The following is an 18,246-nucleotide window of genomic DNA, read 5'->3' on the forward strand; positions in this document are numbered from 1 at the left end:
ACAGTATCTTGTCCCTGACCCTTTCCTGTATCTTCTCTCTGATTCCCCTCTGCCATGAGCTGAACAGCTTTTCTCTGCCCCATCTTGCCACCACCAAGGTCTGCCCCACCTCAGGCCCAAAGCAATGGAGCCCACTGGCCATGGGCTGAGACCCATGCAACTGAGCCAAGGTCAACCTTTCCTCCCCGAGTCGTTCTTCCGAGGTAATCTGGCCACAGGAAAAAAGGCGACTAACAAAAGTACTGTGAATCCCAACGTGCCAGGTGACATTTTAAGCACGGGGGATAAACTTGAAACAGACATCCTTTAAAGTGGGCACTTTCCCACTTAATGTAGGTTGGTACCTACATTTTCTTGAAAATTATCAATTTTCATCCTTTGTGAGGTGGGCCTCACTCTAGGGGGAATAAACCCAGCTGAAACTAAACTTTAAAGCATGAAAAGATATTCTTGTGGGGTGGGGGTGGCTAAGAAAGGCATGTATTGACTATTGTCTCCTCATCTCACCAGGCCAAAACCTTCAGAGGGAAGAAGATAAGTTATTAATGAGAGAAAAATAGTGGGTGTCCTAATCACTGTTGTTGCATAACCAGTTACCCCATAAGCTTCTTAGTGTAAAAACAACAACTTGAGTTTTCTCACAACTTTGCACATCAGGTATTCAGGAAGGGCTCAGGGTAATTCTTGTTTTAGGCCCTTGCAGTCAGATGTTCACTGATGCTCTGGTCACCTGAAGGCCTGGCTGGGAGGGACATTCGAGAAGATTCATTCAGATGATTGGCAGTCAGTGCTGGACAGCTGGAACGTCCTCTGGAGTGTCACCTGGAGGACTTACACCTGGACCCTGTAGTACAGTGGTCCCAGGTTGGTCAGACTCCTCCCACAGCACCTGGCTTCCCTCAGACAGAGCACCCCGGGAGGGCAGATGGCCTTCTGTGACTCACTGGGAGTCACGCAACGTCACTTCTACCATGGTCTAGCAGTTGAAGCAGTCACAGGCCTGTATCTACTCCAGATAGGGGATAGAGAGCCCACTTCTCATGAAAATATGGTCAAGGAATTTTGAGGCATTTTAAACATTTTTTATTACTACATGATAGTTAGACATAATATTGGGGTTCATTTTGACATGATCAGACCTACGGGCATGGAGCATACTTTTCAGTCCCCAGAACTTCCTCTTTCCCTCCCTGGTGCCCCTTATTCTACTCCACAGGTTTTCCTTCCACTTATTTGTAGTCTCTTTAATTGGTGCTTCATATACACATGGAAACGTGGAATCACTGTGATATTCTCATATATGCCCACAGCATAAGTTGGCCACATCATTCCAACATTCCTCTCTTTTTCCGTCTTCTCCACTCTCAATCCTCCACTGACCTCCCTTCTATTTTCATGGGATTCCCCAACCCTATCTTTCTCCCTTATTTGTCTCTAACCTCTGCATATGAGGGAGGGCTTTAGACCCTTCACTTTCTGAGTCTGATTTATTTCACTTCGAGTGATGTTCCCCAATCCCATCCAGGAATTGCTGTGACACAACAGGAAATGCCATGACTTACTTATTATTTATGGCTGAGTAAAACCCCATTGTGTATATATACCACATATTCATTACCCATTCATCTGTGGATGGACACCTAGGCTGGTTCTCTCACTTGGTTGTTGTGAATTGTGCTGCTGTAAGCATTGATGTGCCTAGACCACTGTAGTATGATGATTTTAGTTCTTTGGGATAAATTCCCCATAGTGGTACAGCTGGGTCATATGGTGGTTCCAATCCTAGTTTTTTGAAGGACTCTTCATATCGCTTTCCAAAGTGGTTGTACTGATTTATAGCCCCACCAACAATATATGAGCATGTTTTTCCTCACCTCATCACCAGCATTTATCATTATTATTATTTATATTCTCATGATGGCAGTTCTAACTGGAGTGAAATGAAATGTCAATGTAGTTTTGATTTGAGTTTCCCTGATTGCTAGGGATATTGAACATTTTTTTCATTTATTTGTTGGTCATTCGTATTTCTTCTTTTGAGAAATGTCTGTTTAATCATTTTGCCCACTTGCGGATTGGGTTTTGTTTGTTGTTGTTTTTTGTTGTTGCTGTTATTGTTTTGGTACCAGGGGTTGAACCAAGGTCACTGAATCACATCCCAACCCTTTTTATTATTATTATTAATTTTCAGACAGGGTCTCACTAAGTTGCTTAAGGCCTCCCTAAGTTGCTGAGGCTGGCCCTGAACTGGCTATCCTCCTGCTTCAGCTTCAGAGTCACTGGGATTACAGGCCTTCCCCACCACGCCTAGCTGATTGGGGTGATTTGGGTTTTTAGTGCTAAGTTTTTTTAGTTCCTTATATATTCTGGACATTAATCCACTGTGAGAGGAATGGGTGGAGAAGCTATTCTCCTGGTCTGTAGGATCTCTCTTCGTGCTGTTAATTCCTTTCTCTGCTGTGCAGAATTTGAAATCAGGCACTGTGATGCCTCTGGCATCCGTCTTCTTTCTCAATATTGCTTTGGCTATCCTGGATCTCTGTTTCTTCCATTTGAATCTTAGGACGGTCTTTTCTAGTTTGGTGAAGATTGTCATTGGTATTTTGATGGGGATTGCATAGATCTGTACACTACTTGGGAGTGTGACCGTTTTAATAATGTTAATTCTGCCTCTCCAAGAACAGGGGAGGTCTTTCCAGTTTCTAAAGTCTTCTTCAGTTTTTTTTTTTTCTTAAGAGTCCTATAATTAGGATGGTGATGCAATACCAATGTCTTGTCAAAAGGTAACAAAGTTATTTGCATTCATCATATTAAATTTATATCTCACTCTTTTAAAATAAAATGCAATGGGAAACATTACTCAGCTGATTTCTACCTACTAGAAACACTGATGGAGTTTGATCACTTACCACTCTTGTCAATCATGTTCGTATCACTCCCATCAGCTTTCATTCTGGAGAGCACGGGTGCTCCACAGCTCTGGGGCTCTCAGCCCAGGTTGGGAGGACCACGTAGCACTGAGATTGGAAGAACCAGAGGATCAAGGACCAGGGAGGCTGGAACTTCTCCTCTTTTCTCCTCTCTGCCTCACCTAGGGCTGAGCTTCCGGGGTGTTCTCTGAAGGATCCAAACTGGCCCCTGAGGCCTATTACCTGTGAGTTCCAGGGCTCTTTGTCAACTCCCAACTCATGCCCCTGACTGTGACCATGTGAAAAGCCACCACTCATCCTCACCCCGACCTACAACCCCCCTCAAAAGGGTCTCGGGCACTGGGGAGTGTGTATGACTTGCTAGGTGCCTGTCCTGCTGCAGGCTCCTGCACCCGATGTCGGTCAGCCCAGGAGTGACAAAGACAGGGACGTGTTAAAGGTCGCAGTGAATGAGGGCAGCTTTATTCTTCACAGGAACACAAAGGAAGATGAACCCCTGAGTTCCTGGAAACCAGCAGGATGACCTCTGGGGGACACTCAGCTCTTCCAGGAACATCTCAGCAGGAAACAGAGGGAACAGCAAGACCGGGCCAGGGCCGGTGCCAATCATTTCAGAACTTCCTTTTCTCCAATGCTTTCACTTAGTTTCATGATTCAAGTCATTAGCAGCCCCCATATTTGTGGCCACCGCCGGAGACTCCAAACTTCTGACCACTGCTGCCATCACAGGAGTCGGAGCTCTGGCGACGGCATCGGTGGGACCTGTGGTGGCTGTGGTGGCTCAGGAAGCAGCCGCCCTCAGAGCTGGGGCCAGCACACCCTCCTGAGCTCGCAGCGCAGCCAGAGGCCACAGGCAGACACAGTGCTGGGCTCTTCGGGGGGCACTTGGGTGAGGGGCACTTGGGTGAGGGGCACTTGAGTGAGGGGCACTTGGGAGGGGGCTGGCACTGCTGCTGGTTCTGCTGGAAGGACATCCTGGCAAGAATCTGACCTTGAACAAAATAACACGAACATTTGAGCACAGAGTTTCAGACCAACGCCTCCCCACTTTGCTTGTCAGACCTCCCCTGCTCCCATAACTCAGCTGATTTCTAAGCAAAGACCAGTGGGAGAGACGTGGGGGCTTGGAGGGACGCTTGCATTTGGATAAGGCATCTTCGAGGATGTCAGATGGATCCGTGTGACAACAGGCTCAGAACAAGAACAGGAAAGGATCGTGAGGTCCTGTGGCTTGTGCAATTTGTGGCTCCCTGACTCCTACCCCCATCTCCCCCCTTGCCCTCATCTCCCCCGCCTGCTCCCTGTGGGTTCTTCCTGAGCTTCTATCTCAGATCTTAGCTCCTCTCCCCACACACTCTGAGCTGCAGATCTGTTCCTGTGGGGCACTCACCGGGTGCAGGAGGCAGAGAAGGCTGTTTCTGAGGAGCCCAGGGCAGGAAGCCTTTTATCCCATGCAGAGTGGGTGGCACATCACCTGAGCATGCTGCTGTTTCCACAGCCAGGGGAGGTGACAGTGCTGGACACTTCAGAGTTACCTGTCTCCAGTGTCTTCCTGGGCACGTGCCTCGAAGTCTCATAGGTGGGGCCAGGATGTCCTTGTGACCACCCAGTTACTTCCCTCTGCTCCTCCCTGACCGTGCTGCCCCGCCCTTGCCCATTCATTCATTCCCTGTCCCTTTCGCTTCATTCAACAGTAGTCACAGGAGATGCACATGACACGTCTCTTCCCTTTGAGCACCTTGCAGCCTTGACCATCACTCAGAAAAATCAATATATCGGATCTGGTGAGATGAGCACTATCAGAGGTGTTTACAAAGACTCAAGCCTCAGGGCCCAGCCTCGTCAGTCAGTCCACCGTTGCACTCCAGGCCCCAAAGAGCAATAGAACCTTCAAGTGCTCGCTGGGAGTGGCAGCCGGACAAGGCCATTGGCCTGAAAAACTATGAAGTGTGGGGTGAGGGGACCGTCATGCCCCCCTCGTGGCTGCAAGTGGACAAGTAAAGGAGTTGGCGAGGATAAGGCCCTTAGAACTCTACGGTGATAAGGCTTACAACCGAGGTTGTTAAGAAGGACGAGGAGGAGGATACTGTGTCCCTGTCCACCTGGCTGTAGGATATGGGTAGCAACTAAAAGAAAAAGTGGTTCGTGTGTTTGGAAGAGATGTGGAAGAAATCTGCAAAGAAGTGATGAATGACATCGAGCTTGTTTTCAGATGGTTGGTAATTGTGAGGTGGATGATGGTGGAGGGCGTACGTGTGCCCCATTCCACAGGTTGGCTACGTTTAGTGTAAACAATACCATTATCCCATTGGATTTCATTCTGAAATTACAGTTGCAGCCCTCATAGAATTTCAGCTCAAGCATGATAATAAAGCATATTACAGATATTTACCAAAAAGAAATAATATTGAAGGGGACTTTAATTCTCACATACTAAAATTTAATTAGTTCAAATAAACCTTCCAGTGGATATTTCAATCTGTTGTAAATTTGAAAGACTGGCAGCCTGTTTTTAGATGCTAAATACATACTGAATAGAAAAAGCTAGTGTCCTTTTCCTCTCCAGTCTAAAAATCACTCTTTTTAAATCCATGATTCCAAAAGTTCTTTCCGATGTGTACAAGAGCACAAACGCCCCTGGAACATAGATAAAGGGATTTCTGGTGACAGCAGGGACAATCTGAGAGAGCCCATGGTGCACATATGCCGTATTTTCTTTATCCACTCATTCACTGAGGGACACCCAGGTGGACTTCATATCTCATTATTGTTAATGATGCTGCAGTAAACAAGGAGATGCAGAAACCTCCTCGACTACCAATGCCCTTTTCCTTTGGATATAAGACCAGTAGCAAGACTGACGGATCATAAGGTAGTTAATTTTCCATTGTTTGTCAGACCTCCACACTACAATAATGTACATACTGCTATGTACACTATGGTGACGGCTGAACCAATCTACAGTCCCACCAATACTGTACAGGTGTTCCCCTTTGTCCCAATTCCTTACCCAGGGCTGTTCTCTCTTGTCTTTTGAATAGAATCCATTCTAACAGGTGGGAGGTAATATCTCAGGGTGGCTCTAATTTGCATTTCCCTAATGATCAGTGATGTTGAAACTTTTCACAGACCTATAGGACATCTGTATGTCCCCTTTGAGAAACGTCTAAAAGGGTCGGTCCTTTGCCCGCTTTTCAAGTTGCATTATTTGTTTTCTGTTACTGAGCTGTTCTTGTTCCTAAATACATTCTGGCTATTAGTTCATTGTTGGAATGTAAGGTTCACAAATATTTTCTTCCATTATTCAGATTATCTTTTCACTCTTGCTGTTCTGTGCATAAACCTTTTATTTTGATGAAATCCCATTAATTTTGCTTCTGTTGCCTTTGCTTTTGGTGGTCAAAATCCAAAACTTTTTTTTCAGGCCCATATTGAGAAACTTTCCTCCTATATTTTTTTTTTCCTAGTAGTTTTATAATTTGAGTTCTTATATTTAAGTCTTTAATCCGTATTAGCATACAGAAATGTTTGTATACACTAATAACAAACTATCCCAAAAAATGAAATCAAAAAAATAATTCCATTTACAATATCACTAAAACAATACTTAGGAATAAATTCAATCCAGGAATTGAAAGGTCTGTGCACTGAAAATTATAAAGCATTGACGGAAGAAAAATAAAATGATACAAAAAATGGAAAGCTATTCCATATTCATGGATTGACAGGATTAATATTGATAAAATCTTAGAGGTGGTGTCAGCAAGATGGTAGAATTCCTCAGCTCCACTCTCCCTCACATAAACCCAATTAGCAACTCTCTACAAACAAGAACACCTCATGAAGACCCCAGAACTCCAGAATGAGGCTGGGACGCTTCCTTGGACCACAGAACTAAGATTAGCTACAGGCAAAGGGTAAGCGGAGGGGCTTCATTCTGACCACACTGACTCTCTCCCTGATGGCCCAGCTTGAACACAGGACTCAGGGAGACCCACAGTCTGTACAGGAGTCAGTTAGACACGAACACTCGGCTCCCTCGCCATTCTAGGCCCTCTTCCACAAAGCATTCTCCTGTCTTACAGGAAACACCGGAGGTGTCAGTAGGGTGACATCACCTGGTGTTAGTTAGAAGCAAGGGACACGTGTAGGGCTCAAAATGACCAACAGCGTGATCTTTTGGTTGCTCTACATTCCAGCCAACAGAGGTAAACTGACGGAAAGTCTAGAAGACAGCACTGTTGTGCAGTAAGTATGGCCAAGGGGACTCCCAAGGTTGGCTCTTCGGCTGACTTCCCTACACAGCTCTGGTGCACTCCCTGAACCTCCATTGGACAGGAAATTAAACTTCAAGGGCACCACAGCTATTATTTACTAAGGGAGCAACTGAACCCATCTGATCTCAGCTGCTGAGCCTCAACCCAGATAATCCTGAGCATACTCCTTAACCCTTCCCCAAGCTGAAAATCAGGATCAAGGTTGCACTTAACTACAGAAAGACATCTGGCCCCACCCAGGCTTCTCCGTAGCAGCCAAGTGGTTAATATACCAAGCTCCAGTGCTCCACTTAAGGTTACTCTAGGATGGGGGCTCAGCCTGTGTGCATGCAGACCTTTTTTAGCACATTCTCTAAATTTCCTCACCCTGAAGAGCAGTCCAAGATAACTTGCTCAGTCTTTGTGCCCAGCATGTAAATCCCAAGCTTTAGTCCTTGCTAATAAGAAACACAACTTCCTAAAATGCCCAGAAACAACCCCAGAGCTCAGCCAACAGCCCTGGCTGACTTCAGAGGTAAGCTAGTGGTCTCACCAAACTGGGGAGGACAGCCAGCAATTCCATTCAACTCCAGAGCACAGTTTACATTCCAGCTCCACTAGAAAATCCTACAGCCAGGGCTGCAGCAGACTGACCCAACCAGAATCCCAGGACAGACTAAATAGGGAATGTCAATCCACCAAAGAAGACCAGTGAAGGCTAGAAGAAATAGCTATTCTTCAAACACGTAGGCACGATGCAGGACAGAAGATTATGGGAATATCAGGGGACAATTACACCATCAAAAAGAAACTAATCAAGTTCCAATAGTGGACCCTAAAGAAACAGAGATACATTAAACGACTGACATGAATCCAGGACAATCTTCTTAAAGAACTAGAAAAAAATAAAGATCAAAAATTAAATTACATGTGGAAAACAATTTATGAAGAAAATGAGAAGTTTTACAAATAAATACAAACAATAAAAAAACAGAAATACTAGAGAAAAATACAATATGGAACCAAAAGTTTAACAGAAAGCTTCAACAGTAAACTTCATCAAACAGAAGGAAAAAATCGGTGAACTTGAAGATAGAATGTTGAAATTATCCAGTCAATGGAGCAAAACTAAAAATAAAGAATGAAAGAGAATGAAGAAGGCGAATGGAAATTGTGGTATGTCATCAAGAAACTCACCTTGGCAGAGTAGGAACATTATCAGAAGAGAGGAAAAGACCCAGAAAACATAGTTAAGATAATAAAGGCTTGAAATTCCCCAAACATGGAGAAAGATGATAATGACCAGATATAGGAAGCTCAGGGTGCTCCAATGAAATTCCACAAAAAGGGAGTCCATCATGACACATCATTATCAGACTATCAAAAATCAAAGACAAAAAAAAAAAATACTGAAAGCAGCCAGAGAGAAATTGTCCCACTGAAGGTAGTCTCCATACAGCTGGAGTAGATGTCTTGTCAGACACACTGCAGCAGTCCAGGAGAAGGTGGGATAATACACTCAAAGAGTTGCTAGCCAAGAATGCTTTATTTCACTGGTAAGCTTGTCCTTAGAAATTAGGGAGAAATAAAGATATTCCCAGCTAAACAAATGCTAAGGGAATGTATTACCACAGGGTCTCCTGGGCAGAAATTGGTTAGAGGATTTATTTCAGTTGAAACAAGAGGATATAAGCTAATAACATAAAACATATGAAAGTTAAAAACTCAGTGGTAGAAGTAGAGCATTGACTTATTCAAAATTCCCTACAACTGTAAGAGTAGCATATAAAGCAATTTTTATCTCTACCATGAGGGTTAAAAAAATCAAACTATTAAAAACAAGTATAGCTACAATAAATGTGATTCCCTGCATTAACAAGATCAAGAATAGGAAGCATGTGACCCTCTAATTGATGCATAGAAAGCATTTGACAAAACTCAATACCATGTCATGATAAAAGTTCTCAACAGGTAAGTATAGAAGGAATGTATTTCAACACAATAAAAGCCATAAAAGGAAAATCCATATCTTGGTGAAAAGTTGAAATCTTTTACTCTAGTACAAGGTACAAGCAAAGATGTTTATTCTCATCACTTCCTTTTTAATAGCTCTCAAAATTCTGTCCAGAGCAATTAGGCAAAAGAAAAAAAAGAAAAGAAATCCAAACAGGAAAGGAAGAAGTGATTGTCTGCACTAATGATATGACCTCATATATCAAAAATCCTAAAGGCACCACCAAAAAAAAAAAAAGTTAGGACTGACAAATTAATTAAATAAAGCTATAGAATACAACATCAACATACAAAACACTGTAAGATTACTATCACTAATAACAAGTTGCTCAAAAGAAAATTAAGAAAAAATTTATAATAGATAAAAATAATAAATATTCAGGTGTAAGTTTAAGAAGTAAAATTCATATAGTGAAAATTATAGAACAATGATGAAAAATTGAAGAAAACTCACATAAATGGAAAGATATTCTGTTCTAAAGAATTGGAAAGATTGATATCGTTAAAATGCCCTTACTACTCAAAGTGGTCTCATATTCATGGCAATCCCTACCAAAAGTACAATGCCATTGGTCACAGAACTAGAAAAAGCAATTGTATCATTCATATAGACCTGCAAAGAGGATGGAAAGTCAAAAAAAAAAAAAAAAAGTCTGGAGCAAAATTAACAAAACAGGAGAAATCACAATGTTTTACTTCAAAATATATTACAAACTAATCATGATCAAAACAGAATGGTACTGGCATAAAACAAACTCATCAATCCGTGGAATAGGATAAAGTCCAGAAATAAACCATGTGGTTACAGTGCTTTATTTTTTACAAAGTTACTGAGAACGAACAATGGGGAAAGTGTGGTCCATCCAATAAATCATGCAGGGGAACCCGGATATCTACCTGCAGGGGAGTGAAATCAGACCCTACCTCTATCCATGTAAAAAAATCAATTAAAAATGGATTGAAGAGTTAAATGTAAACCCTGAAATTGTAGAGCTATTAGAGAAAAACATAGGCTGCAGCTCTGTGCCCAGCTCTTACTCTGTTAACTTCTCCCTTTGCTCTGCTGCGGAAGCTTTTCAAGTGCTACATCTGGCTTTTGACTCTTGCCATTATTTCCTGAACTACTGGCGTCCTATTCAGGAAGTCATTGCCAGTGCGTGTGTCCTGAAGTGTTCCCCTGGTGTGTGCTTATGGCAGTCTCCGTGTTTCAGGTCCATTTTGAGTTGGTTTTTGTGCAGGGTGAGAGAGGGGGTTCTAGTGTCACTCTTCCACATAGGGGCATCCGGTTTTCCCAGCAACATTTGTTAAAGACAGATTTCTCTCCAAGGCATGATCTTTGGCTCACTGACTTACCAGAACCAATGGCAGTAGCTGCACTGGTTTGTCTCTGTGTCCTCTTTTCTACTCCATTGGTCTGTGTCTGGTTTTATTTCAGCTCCATGCAACTTCTTGTTACTATGGCTCAGTCGTATATTTTGAAATCAGGTATTGTGGTACCTCCGACATTGCTCTTTTGGCTTGGATGATTCTTAATTTTTTTCATTTTGAATGTTTGGGGTCTTTTTCCTTCCATATGAACTTTAGGATTGCCTTTTTCTGTTCTGTGAAGACCGTCAGTGGCATTTTGATGGGGATTGCTTTGATTCTATAGATCACTTTCCGTAATATGGTCATTTTAACAATAGTAATTCTGCTGATTCACGAACATAGGAGGTCTTCCCATCTTTCCGTGTCTTCTTTAATTTCTTTCTTCAGTGTTTTGTAAATTTCATTGTTGAGGTATTTTACCTCCTTAGGTTTCTTCCCAATCCTCAGTGTATACCCAAAGACATTAAAGTCAGAAAATCTTACAGATGCCTGCAGACCTATATTTATAACAGCACTAATCAATAAGTCTAGGTTCTCACCAATAGATAGATGAATAAGACATATGAGGTGTAAATAAAAACAATGGAGTATTTTTCGGCCATAAAGAAGAGAAAAATTATGTCATTTGCAGGAAAATGGATATAACTGGACATGATAATGTTAAGAGAAATAAACCAAACCCAGAAAGACAAGTATCACATGTTTCATTCATATGTAGATCCTGGGGCAGGGGTCAGGAAAGCAGGACATGAAAGTAGCATGGAGATTGTTAAAGAAGAGGAGGGGGATGGGAGGTCGTAGGGGGAGGTAATGAGGGGGGGGGGGGGCATGACCAAAGAATGTCATTTGCATGTACAAACATGCCCTAATGAAACCCATTATTGCAATAACCAAAACACTAATTAAAAAGAAAACTATGACATTGCTCTGGGCAAGGATTTTTTGGATATGAAACCTGAAAACTCAAAAAAAAAAAAAAACAAAAATAGACAAGAGTGCCTCAGACAAAGAACTTCTGCAGAGCAAAGGAAAACGTCAGCAGAATGAAAAACAACCCACAGTAGGAGATAAAATATTTGCAAACCATATATATGATAAGAAGTTGATATCCAAAATATATTAGGAACTCAAATAACTCAATATCAAGAAAACAATACAGTTTTAAAATGGAACAGGGCTGGGGATGAAGCTCAGGGGTGGAGTACCTGCCCAGCATCTGCAAGACCTTGGGCTCAATCCCCAGCACTACCATAAAATAGTAAAATAAAACAAAACAAAACAATTAAAAATGGGCAAAGGACTTGAATAAACATTCTCAAAATAAAATATACAAATGATCTTCAAGTTCATGAAAAAAGTACTGAGCATCACTAATCATTGCAGAAATCACATTAAAACCACAAGATATCACCACCACACACCTCTTAGAATGGTTTTTACCAAAGTGGCAAAAAAAAAAAAAAATAACAAGGATTGCTAAGGATTTTAGGAAAAGATGGCTCTTTACACTCTTTGAGGGAAAGTAAATTAGATCAGCCATTATGGAATATGGTACGGAGGTTCCTCAAAAATGCCACACGATCCAGCCACACTGCTCTTGGGAATTGTGTGTCAGAGGGCTTCTGTAGTCCTGTGTTCCTTGCAGTATTGTTTATAGTATCCAAGGTATGGAATCATCCTAAGTGTCTATCAACAGAGAAATGGATAGAGAAATGTAGTATATATACACATAATGGAATACGAGTCAGCCTTAAAAAATGAATTCTGCAAATTCTGTCTTTGAGACAGACATTATGGTGACATTATGTTAATTTTTAAAAGGCAAATTCCACATGATCTCACTTGTAAATGAAATATTATAATTCACAGAAGTAGAAGAACAGTGATTAGAAGAGGTGGGTCAGGAAAGAAAGGCAATAAGTATTTACTGGTCAATGGATGCATAGTTTCAGCTACACAGGGGAAGAGTTTTGATATCTATTGCACAGCAGGGTAACTCTAGTCAAGAGTAACATTATATATTTTAAAATAAGTAAATTTCAAATGCATCATCAAAAAGACATCAAGTAAATCAGGTGATGGATATGCTAATTGGCTAATACATATATATTAAATTAAAATTAAAATTTAAATATATTAAATTATATATATAATTGTACTCCATACTATGATAGTTATGATTTGTCAAGTTAAAATAATATAAACAACTAAATAGAATAGAACGTCCATACTATACAACACAGTCTATAGATTCAAGAAAATATCAAAATTCCAATGACGTTTTCACAGAATTAGAAAAACAATCCTAAAATTCATATGTGATCACAAAAAAAACACGAATAGCCAAAGAAATATTAAACAAAAAGAATGAAACTGGAAAAATATACTGCCTAATCTTAAAATATATTCTAAAGCCACAGTAAAAATAATATAATACTCGCACAAAAATAGATATATAGCTCAATGAAACCAAGTAGTCCAGAAATTAATTCATGCATTTAGTCAACTGATCTTTGATAAAAGTACCAAGCATACCCTGTAGGAAAATTACAATTTCTTAAGAAAATGGTGTTGGGAAATACTTGGAATCATGCATTAAAGAAACAGTTTAGCACATCATCAACTTTATTTAGCATGAGTCTACCAACACAATTCACCAGAACTGAGCAGTGTACAGAGACATAATTTTAAAAACTCTTCCATCAAATTATGTGAAATTTGTATATGCTTTATCTAAAAACTGGGTACCTGAGAGATTTATAGTGGTACAAGTTGAGGGAATGCAAAATGTCAGGCAAAATTACCCGGGATTTTCATTGTTGGCACACTCTTGATTAAGCAAAGGGGAAACTTCAGATATGAAGGAAATAGTTCAAAAGTTTAATTCATAGAAGTAGAAAGACAGTGATTTTTTATACATTTCACAGTTACTGATAATACTCTACATTATATAAGTGAATACTGATTGGGAAAAAAAGAAAATGGCCCTGGGGAATCTGGATGTCTGCATGCAGAGAAGAGTGAGAGTCAACCTTCATCTCACCTCATACGGAGAAATCCTCTCAGCCCACTTGGGTGAATTTTCAGTTTCAGGCTAACTGCTGCCCTGGGAGCAGCCAGTGACTCGCTCTGGTGTGGTCCCAGAGCAGAAGTAAAGGGCATGGATCATGCCAAACTGGATGAGAAGGCTAAGGAGGGACCAGAGCAGAGGACACACGGCTTTGCTGGTGGTGTCAAGTCTGCAGCCTGGCAGACTCGGGTGGGGCAGCCTCAGTGGGAGGGTGCTCTCAAGGAACTCCAGGTGCTCCCTTGGCTCTATTCTGGCCCATGAGCGGTGACCCTCACTGGAGACCCCACTCGGTGACTTTTCTCCTAAGTCCAAGGTTTGATCTGAGCCTGTGCCCTTCCTAAGTGCCACCACCAGACCTTATGTCATTCATTCCCTATGTCATTCATTCCTTTATGTCATTCATTCCCTTATGTCATTCATTCCCACAATCCTCCACTTGGGAAGCCCAAGCTGAGTAGGAGCTAGATCAGTAAGTAGTTTGCTCAGGCTGAGGTTTAGCAGAGAATAAGAGGCACAATCGTGGCCTTCAGGGATCTGACAACCTGGCCCAGAAGATAGTCTCTCCACAAGGGTTCACATGTGATGACTGAGCCCCGAGGGATAATGTAGGCACTAACGGGAAATGAGAGGAGAGCTGACTTTGACTTAGGGTTCAAACCTAGCTGTAGAAGAGAATAATTATTTTTCCATGAAGAATGATGTTACGGTTTGGCTATAGGGAATCCTAACAAAACCTCCTGTGTTGATGCAGGAATATTTCAAAGGTAAAATGATGGTTAGGTTGAGAACTGTCACCTGATCAGTCCATCCTAGCTGGGTGGTAAATGGAGGTAGGTGGGGCGTGGCTGGGAAAGGTGGATCATGGGAGACCTATCCTAGAAGGATCTCCACCATGCCCTTCCGCCATGATGCTCCTCTTCACTGGGGCCCAGAGCAATGGAGTTGGCCAACCATGGACTGAACCCTGAAACCGTGAGCCAAAAGAAATGTTTGCTCCTATAAGTTGTTCTTATCAAGTGTTTTGGTCCCAGTGATGGAAAAAATGACTGATACGCGTGGTTTCCTGGAAGTAATACAAAGCCTATTTTAATCCCAATGACATACACTTTTGAGTTGCTGTGAGGCAATCCATGTCCCCCAGAGTGACTGGAGCACTTCAGAATCCGTCAGCAAGATGATTTCCTTTTCCTCATGCATCAGAAGCTGACTTGTGGGTGGATTCTTCTCAACCCCATCTCTGATTGTTTCCATATCCTGATGTTCCCAATTTTTTCCTTCTTGAGATGGAGCTCTCTAACTCACACTCCTCTTATGGAACTTCTCCCACCTCTAGACCCACCCACTTGTTCTCAGATTCTACAGTGAACCTGAGGTGGTGGGAGAAGGTTATTGAACCCACAGCCAGGTTACTTCTCCTAGAGCCTGGGTCAAATGCTCTGCAGTGACATTTGGTAATGGCCTTGACATCCTAAGGACCTGGGATAACAATGAAGGAAAAACTTACCCGCCCAGCTCCAAATCAGGATGTTATGACCTAATAACATGTGCTTCTGCTAGTCCAGGTGTAGTTCCTGGGCGAACCGTCTAAGCAGGCATATAAGTAATGAATGAGCAAACAGTTAAACAAACAAGGATCATCCATTCTCCTTAGCAACATAAGACTGATGCTGTGAAAGGCAGCTGAGTCATTCTTGGAGAAGATCAGATGAAAATCCAAAAATGCCCCTGGATGAGAGATTTATTTCTGGAGTTGATAGTTTCCTACTATAGAGTTTTAGGTGCATAGATTTGGGTTAACCTGTTGTTCATAATAGATTGCTCATCATCAGTCCACACTGAATTTTCTTAATTAATTGATCTATCTGCGTAACTATTTGCCCATTTTTTAAATAATACACACACACACACACACACACACACACATACAGGAACCACCTAAGTGAAAACCAGTATTTGATAGTAAGTTATATGTACCTTACACCTGACCTGTCCCATCTGAGATAACCATGATCCTAAATCTTGTATTTGTCATTCTTTTATTTCATTTTTTCATGTTTTATCATTTTTTATTCCTAAAAAAAGTTTTTTTGATTTTTATGTTTCTATTTTAAGTGGATTTCCTGAGGTATTATCATACAAGCCAAAAAAAAAAAAAAAAATTAAGTCCCAACCAACACCACTACATGTAAACACGTTTCCAGTTTGGATACAGCAGTCCTATCACCCCAAAATAGTCCCTCATGTGCCTTCAGAGAGTCTCTCCACTCTATCAGCCTTGGGCGATTACTGACCTACTTTCAGTTTTTACAACTTTGCCTTTTCCAGAAAGTCACGTAATTGGAATCATATAATATGGTGTAAAGTCTGGCTTCTTTCACAGAGTACATATGATGCACTTGAGATTCATTCCTCTCGTTCTGTGCATCAGAAGTTCCTCCATTTTTACTGCTAAGGCCTTCTATTGTATACACACACCATGTTTTGTCTTGTGATAGCCATTCAGCAGGGAAGGCCATGTGGGTTGTTCTGAGTTTGGAGCAGTTATAAATAAAATCACTACAAATTCTGGCCTCGGATTTTATGGGAATATAAATTTTCTTTCTCTTGGGTAATTATTTAATAATGAGATTTCAAGGAAAAATAGTAAATGGATGTTTAAGTTTTTTAAAGAAACAACTAATCTTTTCCCACAGTGGTTGTATGATTTTGCATTCCCACCAGCAAAGAGTGAGAATTCTAGTTGCTCCACATTCTTGATAGTACTTGGTATTGGCAGTTATGGTTTTTTATTTTAGCCATTCCAAGGTCTGTGGAATGGAATCTCATTTTGTTTTTAATTTCCATTTCCCTAATGATTAATGATGAGTGTCTTTTCATGTGCTTACTTATCGTCCATGTGACTTCTTCATTGAAATGTGTCTCCAAATATTTTGTCCATTTTTACATCAGATTGTCTATTTTCTTATTACTAATTTTGGGACATTTTTAATATTCTGGATAGAATTTCTTAATCACATATGTGTTTTTAATTGGCTCTTTTTAGTTATACATGACAATAGGGTTCATTTTGACATAATCATTATTATGGCCTAGCTTAGTAAGCACCCTATAGATTATAGGATATCAGTAAATATATCCTATAATTTTAGGATAAGCAATATTAAGTTATTCTGGTTATAAGTTAAAGAACTTAGCCTAAGTAACTCCATTTTAAAAATAAACCATCTTAACCTAATTAACAAACTTAATTGCTGCAACCCCTGCCCAACCACAAATGTCACCCCACCCCTAACAAAAAGTCCGCAATGCTTGCTCTAGACACTGACAACCCTGTAGAGGTTCACCTAATTGCTCATTTTAGCTTCTGTAACTGAACTTGCTTTGTAACTGAGCTTGCCTGTTCTGTGCAACTGCAGACCCCTACGCATGGGGGAAGTGGTGTTTATGTATACAGGAAGGTAGGCACTGCACCCTGAACAGCATCTTGCTAAGGGGCAGTCGCGGGCCAGCTAAATAAAGACCCTCCAATTTGGACAAAATTCGGACTGAGAGTGTTTTCTGAGCAATGGGCACCCAACAATTATAAAAGTGCAGAATATGATTTGTTCTCATTCAGTCCCTAGTACTCCCTATTGCCTCCCCCTTCCCTCTCCCCCATTCCTTTTCTCTACTGATCTTTCAAAAAAAAAAAAAAACTATAAGTAAATATCACATATGTATTTTAAAAATATTTTCTATAAGTCTGTAAATTTTATTTGCATTTTCTTAAGTATCTTTTGAAAAGCAGAATTTTTAAATTTTGATGAAGTCTAATATTTTCTTTTAGAAATATGCCTTTGTCATAGCTGAAAATTTTTTACATAACCAAAGTTATGAAAATATTTTCTCTTGTGTTTACACTAGAAGTTGGGTGGTCTGTGTTTCACATTTGGTCTGTTATTGAGTTAATTTACATATAACTCCACCTTGAGCTAATCTCTATATAGTGATAGGCAAGACTTTTTTAAGCATATGGATGCCCAAGTGTTTCAGTACCATTTTAGAAATGACTACCGCCTTTGCTTAAAATAATCTAATGATCTATTCTGGATCTAATTTTGGACTCTATATGTCATAGATTCACCTCTTCTTTGGGAAGAGCATCTTTCTCTCACTATTTAAGTCCAAGATTAACTTTTTGTTGTTGTTGTTCATGTCCTTATCACATTGAGGATGTTTGCCTTCTATTCCTTGTTTTCTAAGAGTTTTTATCATGAATTGTACTGGATTTTGTCAAACGCTTTTTTCTGCTTTTGTTAAGATGATTCCGGATTTGTAGTTTCCCTTTATTCGATATGAGCGCAGTATGTCTCAACTCTTCGTCGTTTCTCCTGAGAATCGCTGTCCTGTCTGAATTTTTCTACAGTTAAAAAAATGGGTTGGATTTTAACAAATCATGCATGTCTTTTATAATGTGTGATCTAGCTACGAATTGATTTCCTCAGCCTCTGAGTCCAAGACGAGATCACCATCACTACCCTTGTCCAAGTCACCGTCACTGAAAGGACCAACCATTCAAGCAGTCACAAACCAGTTCCATGTCATGTTTTAGAATCCACAAAGGGATGTG

General features: G+C 40.8%; 1 protein-coding gene across 1 annotated transcript; it reads right to left on the reverse strand.

Moving 5' to 3' along the window:
- Positions 1 to 3,592: 3,592 nt before the first annotated feature.
- On the reverse strand, positions 3,593 to 3,904 carry LOC114106639 (late cornified envelope protein 3D-like). Its single transcript, XM_027953675.2, has one exon. It carries the CDS (start codon positions 3,902 to 3,904, stop codon positions 3,593 to 3,595), a length of 312 nt encoding a protein of 103 aa, XP_027809476.2.
- Positions 3,905 to 18,246: the final 14,342 nt, after the last annotated feature.

The sequence above is a fragment of the Marmota flaviventris genome, chromosome 10 (assembly GCF_047511675.1).
Source record: "Marmota flaviventris isolate mMarFla1 chromosome 10, mMarFla1.hap1, whole genome shotgun sequence".
NCBI lineage: Eukaryota > Metazoa > Chordata > Mammalia > Rodentia > Sciuridae > Marmota > Marmota flaviventris.

Bases quoted from the DNA above. Each gene is read 5' to 3' on its own strand.
- LOC114106639 (XM_027953675.2), bottom strand. From the start codon at position 3,904: ATGTCCTTCCAGCAGAACCAGCAGCAGTGCCAGCCCCCTCCCAAGTGC.